Here is a 6,574-nt window from a genome sequence, read left to right on the forward strand (position 1 = left end):
CTAGGTATTCCGGCACGCCGTGTAGCACGCCTTGCTCGGCTATTCTGTAGACGGGTGAGGGGTGTTACAATTTAATAACAAAAAGACTTAATATAGACCAAATCAAATATATTGTTACTTACAAATTTGCTGAAAATTTAGCATAGTTTCCCTTAAAAACTGAACATTTCCAAATTTTTAACAAAACACAAACTCCATAAAATTGTTATCCTAGCTTGCACATTTATTATCACATCTCCTTGCACATTATAAGCGTTAAACAACGAATGCCTACAGGCTCAACTAAAGGTCATCTTAGGTTTAAGTAAGGTTATAATTTTATACTAATACAACTGAGTTTAAATACACTTATTTACTATTCCATCTAACAAATTATTTTCGTCTACTTTACTTTATTAAGTTCTAAGGAAAAGGAATAGAAGAAGCTCACCCAAAAAAAACAAGATAATTTTTGTAAGAGTTATTCTATTACATGACTTAAGGAAGAAAAAAAAAAAAAACTTTAAAACTACTAAGGTGAAAGTAGATTTTGCAAAGTGATTTTTTTTTTTAATAAAAGAATTCACTTAAAAAAAATTCAAGGGTTACCCTCATTTAAGTAAAGTAATTTAAGGAGTATTCCTCAACCACTTAAAAAAAAACTTTCATAGAAAGATTTTTATTTGACTTAAATTTTTTTGAATAAACTAAGAAAAACTTAAGAGGTATCCCTTTATTTAAGTAGTTTAATGGATACCCCTCAATCATTAGAAAGATATATTTTTTATAAAAAAGATTTTTGTTAAATTTAATTAATCTTAAAAGTTTAGAGAAAAAAAAAGGTACCCCTATTTAACTAAAGTGGCTTAAGGTATATATATATATATATATAAGGGCAGTACCCTTTATTTTTTTCTACATTATTAAAATTAATTAAATTTAATAAAGAACTTTTTATATTATATATATTAATTATTAATTAATTTTAATAATGTAGAAAAAAAAAATAAAGGGGTACCGCCCTCATTTTAATTTGAGCATTTTAGGAGCACCCTTTAATCACTAAAATATTTGATATTCTTTTCATAGAAAAAAAAATATTAATTAATTTTTATTAACTTAGATAATTTGAAAGGAATCCCCTAGAACCAATGAAACTTCTCTTCGCCTAACGACACATTGATAAAGAATAAGCCAAACATCAAGTATGCCATTACTCTTAAACTGGTGAAAATCCTTCTTAGGATACATACCATTAAGCAATAATAAAAATTCATCAAAAACCCGAAATTTGTGGAGTTGTGAATACCATTGATTCTCATCATTACATGCCCATAATAAAGTTCATTCTCCAGACAAGAATGAATCAAAGGAGTGGAAAATGCAATATAGCCAAGGAGAGATTGATCATGAAACAAAATGGAAGCTCTTAAAACACATCAGTGCATACCCGATAGCAAAATTAATTATATTGATTGCATTCTCAACGTCAGAGCACAACTCTAAAAACCATAGACTGTCACTCAAATCAATACCCAAATCAAGATTTTACCCATAAAAATATTTAGAGCTTTAAAGAAACAACAAATGAACTACTATAGAGATAAAAATGTAATTTAAAAATGGATTTTAAAAAAATTTAAGAACCAATAACCCACAACATCAAGAAAACCTTTACCAAAACTGATAGGCACCCATGTAAACAAAGATCATGGATGCAAACCTCTAATGGCAGCCAAGGATCAACACATCAATCAAGCACTCTTTGAACAAAATAAGATGCAAACTTAAGAGAAAGAAAGCACCAAAATATATATTCAAAGAAAAGATCAAGTGTCAACACAACAACTCAACTTGTGGGAGATTACATTGACGATCACATAAATTAGGCAAGGGATCGATTTGCCAAAGTACTAGTTCTTTTAGAAACTAGCAAGAAGAAGAAAACTCAATAACTCTCCCATGGAGCTGCTGTGTTTTCATCCAAAAAAAGAATTGAGGAAGAAGAAGAGTCTTCTTTCCTTATATACCTAGGGTTAAAAGTAAGCTAAAAATTTTTAAGACATAGTCCTTACATAAAATGCCATATTGGCACTCAAAAACAAGAGAGGAAAGCTCATTAATTATAAGGAAACAAAAGGTGGCAGCAACTAATTCTCCATGTGCAGAATATTGGGGCCTACTTGGTCAAAAAGTAGCTACCTTTGATTCAAATGAACCAATGAACTCCCTCCATGTGGCGTGAACCCTACAAACATCAAGGTGGCTGCCAAGTGGACTCCAAGGTGGCATGAGGCATGTCCAAAGTGGCTGGTGACATAGTTGGTAATGTGGCAATGGAAGCTCCAACTTGGCACATAGTGATCCACTTGGATTCTTGGAGCAAGCAAGCTAGGCCTTCCTAATGCACCTCCCCTCCTAAGCCGAAAGCTCTTTTATGGTCCATGAGCATGCTTTGAAGTTGCTTGGCTCTTGCCCTAGAGATTACCCCTTTGAAGGGTGGTGGTGCTTTATGATGATCCTCATCATCCCCTCCTACTTAAGAAGAATTCGTCCTTGAATTTGTTTTTGCACCAAGGAAAGGAGTAAGATCAGTTACCTTAAAAGTACCACAACACCATAATCACTAGGCAATTCTATCTTATAAGCATTATCATTAATGCTTTCAAGCACCTGAAAAGGGCCATCACTTCTAGGATGCAACTTAGGTTTTCTTTGGTTAGGAAATCTTTTCTTTCTCAAATGGACCCATACCAAGTCACCTGGTTCAAAAATCGTAGGCTTTTGCCCCTTGTTAGCGTGAGATGCATATTGCTCATTTTTCCTTTCTAGATGCAACTTTGCTTGTTCATGCATCTTTTTAGCCATTTCAGCCTTTTTCTCACCATCCAATGAAGCAATATAATCAATAGGCAATGGTAACAAATCTAAGGGAGTAAGTGGATTAAAACTATAAATAAGCTCAAAGGGAGAACATCCACTATTATATGTAAATTCTATGTATGGTATGCATTCCTCCCAAGATTTTAAATTTTGTTTCACTAAGGCTCTCAAAAGTGTGACTAAGATCCTGTTCACTACTTCTGTTTGGCCATCAGTTTGGGATGGCAAGTAGTAGAGAAAAGTAACTTAGTTCTCAATTTTCGCCATAGAACCTTCCAAAAATGACTCAAGAACCTATACCATGTAACCTAGCAACCTCCCTAAAGAATAGATTAACAATAATTGTAGCATCATCAGTTTTATGACATGGGATAAAATGAGCTATTTTTGAAAACCTATCCATAACAACAAAGATAGAATCATGACCTCTTTTTGACCTAGGCAAACCTAAGACAAAGTCCATATACAAATCAACCAAAGGATGCTTAGGCATGGGTAGAGGTGTGTATAGCCCATGAGGCATCACCTTAGATTTTGCTTTCTTATAAGTCTCACTTCTAGCACATAGTCTCTTAACATTTTTTCTCATGTGGGGCTAAAAGAAATGCTTCTTAAGGATATCTAGTGCCTTGGTGGCACTAAAATGCCTCATAAGGCCACCACTATGGCTCTCATTTATAAGCAATTCCCTCAAAGAACTCCTAGGCACACACAATCTATTTTCTTTAAACAAATATCCATGATGCCTAAAGTACTTTTGGAATGCAGATTTCTCACATGCATGGAATATGGCAGCAAAGTCATCATCATGCTCATATAATTCTTTAACACACTCAAATCCCAACAATTTAGAATCAAGAGAAGTAAAAAGATTATACTTGTGGGAGAGTGCATCAGCTACCACATTTTTTTTTGCCCTGCTTATATTTCACAATATAAGGAAAAGACTTTGTAAATTCTACCCATTTAGCATGTCTCCTACTCAAATTATGCTGGCTTTTGATATACTTCAAAGACTTATGATCAGAATGCATGACAAATTCATTAGGCCATAGATAATGTTGCCATGTCTCTAATGCCCTAACTAATGCATACAACTCTTTGCCATTTGTAGAATAATTCAATGTGGCACTATACAACTTTTCACTAAAGTAAGCAATTGGGTGTTTCTCTTGCAAGAGAATAGCTCCAATCCCTACACCTGATACATCACATTCAATCTCAAGTGTCTTGTCAAAATTAGGCAAAATCAATAAAGGTGCAGAATACAATTTCTCTTTAAGCATAGCAAATGCCTGTTCATGTTCTTTACCCTAAACAAATATCACATTCTTTTTGTCAAGTTCATTTAATGGAGCAACCAATGAACTAAAGTTAGGCATAAATCTTCTATAAAAACTTACTAATCCATGAAAACTCCCAACTTCATTTGCATTTTTAAGTGTTGGCCAATCTCTAATTGCCTTAACTTTTTTGTCATCTACTATAACACCTTTGCTACTCACAATAAGCCCCAAAAACATAATTTTTTCTAAGCAAAAAGAACACTTTTTCACATTTGCATACAACTTTTCTTTTCTCATCACATCAAACACAAGTTTCAAATAACGCAAATGCTCATCAATGTTTTTGCTATAGACAAGAATATTATCAAAGTAAACAATAACAAACTTTCTAATAAAAGCTCTCAAAACATGGTTCACAAGCCTCATGAAAGTACTAGGGGTGTTAGTGAGACCAAAAGGCATCACTAGCTACTCATACAAACCATATTTTGTTTTGAAGGTGGTTTTCCATTCATCACCAACTCTCATCCTAATTTGATGGTAATTGCTCCTCAAATCAATCTTATTAAAAATGCAAGAATCATGCAATTTATCCAACAAATCATCTAATCTAGGAGTAGGAGGTGATACTTCATAGTGATTTTATTCACAACACTATAATCCATGCACATCCTATATGTCCCATCCTTCTTTGGCACAGGTAAAACAGGAATTGCGCAAGGACACATGCTCTTATGAATATATCCCTTAGCCAAAAGCTCATCTACTTCTCTTTGAAGCTTCTTAGTCTCAGCTAGACTACTTCTATAAGCTGGACTATTAGGAATTTGAGCACCAAGAATGAAATCTATCTGGTGTTCAATATCCCTAATAGGTGGTAAACCCAAAGGTACCTCATCTGGAAACACATCTTGGTAATCCTGTAAAAGAGATGCAACAGAAGAAGGAAGACTGGGGTTAAGGTCAGAAACATTTAAATAGTTCTCCCTATACATGAGAATGTATAATGGCATCTCACCACTCAAAGCTCCTCTCAACTCTCTTCCCCTAACATACAAGCTCATCTTTTTCTCTATTCTCTCCTTTTGCCCCGAGCCCACTTTTTTTTCCATTACACTTACTTTCTTTTCTTTTACTTCTTTTTTTTTTTTTTCCCTCTTTCGCATCACTCTTTTCTTTACTCTCCTCACTCTTATGCTCGGCCTCTCTTAATTTTTCTCTCAAACTCTCTTTTCTCCCTCAATAGCTCTCAATATTCTCATTTAGTCCTCATGTGCTTGTGATGGTGACAAAGGCACCAAGGCATGTGTGTGGCCGTCTTTCTTTAAAGTACTTATTCTTCTTCCCATCATGAATCACATACCTATCATATTGCCATAGCCTACCTTGTAAGATATGTGTAGCTATTATAGGTACTGCATCACATAAGACCTTATCATGGTAGCTCTCTATAGTGAAAGGTACCATTGCTTGCTTAGTTACCTTCACTTTGTTGCAATCATTTAGCCATTGCAACTCATAAGGCTTAGGATGCTTAAGGGTAGGTAATCCTAATTTCTCCACAACTTAGGAACTAACCACATTGCAACAACTACTCCCATCTATAATCATGCTGCACAATTTCTCCTTCACCACACATCTAGTGTGAAATATGTTTTCCCTTTGCAACTCATCACTATCCATAATAGGTTAAGAACTCTAGGTCCTCATGATAACTAATGCAAAGTCATACCCATCGGATGTGTGATGCCTCTCACCCGTCTACAGTGTAATCGAGTAAGAAGTGCACATTCGGTGCCGGAGCACCCTATCTTATCTTGTCCTGTCCATTGTTAATTTTAAACTTCATAAAAAACATGTAGTAAATTTTTTTTTTATCACAAATTATTTCTGTGAAAACCCGGGCAAAGCCTCTTCTGTTTTATTAGCATCAGGCAGATTTCACTATTCACCTATTAAAAACAATTTCATATCATAAGTTCAATCCATATCAATTTACCTCTTGTCATATCCATCTCATTAGTTTCCATGTATCACATTATATCATTAATTCATATCATATGTCATATAATCAATTTATATAAAACACATTTACTTTTATTAATTGAATTCATATACAATAATTTACAATTTATATTACAGTCTCAAAATGAATTACATCTTTGACTTATGTACAGAAATAAAAAATATAAAATCTAAATACACATGGGCCCTACCAAAAATACTCTACTGAGGTGACTCCCACACTAGTGTAGATTTGCTCAGAATCTATGTCTGGACTCTACTAGTCAATCTCTCCAATACCTACGCGAGGAAACAATCCATCGCGCTAAGCATATTGCTTAGTGGTGCATAATTTAAAATAAAAATAACTGAATAATCAAGGATAATTATTTCATGTATAACTTCATATAGAGATTCATATT

The 6,574-nt window shown here is 34.0% G+C and overlaps 1 protein-coding gene across 1 annotated transcript; it reads right to left on the reverse strand.

Annotated features, from left to right (window-relative positions):
• Positions 1-2,574: 2,574 nt before the first annotated feature.
• On the reverse strand, positions 2,575-5,212 carry LOC131178358 (uncharacterized). The gene is made up of 5 exons (XM_058143319.1): positions 4,779-5,212; positions 4,266-4,494; positions 3,871-4,175; positions 3,640-3,779; positions 2,575-2,906 (listed from the first exon to the last, which is right to left on the reverse strand). The coding sequence occupies exons 1-5, from the start codon at positions 5,210-5,212 to the stop codon at positions 2,575-2,577; spliced, it is 1,440 nt and encodes a 479-aa protein (XP_057999302.1).
• Between the last annotated feature and the right edge of the window lie 1,362 nt (positions 5,213-6,574).

Source organism: Hevea brasiliensis, chromosome 3 (assembly GCF_030052815.1).
Source record: "Hevea brasiliensis isolate MT/VB/25A 57/8 chromosome 3, ASM3005281v1, whole genome shotgun sequence".
NCBI lineage: Eukaryota > Viridiplantae > Streptophyta > Magnoliopsida > Malpighiales > Euphorbiaceae > Hevea > Hevea brasiliensis.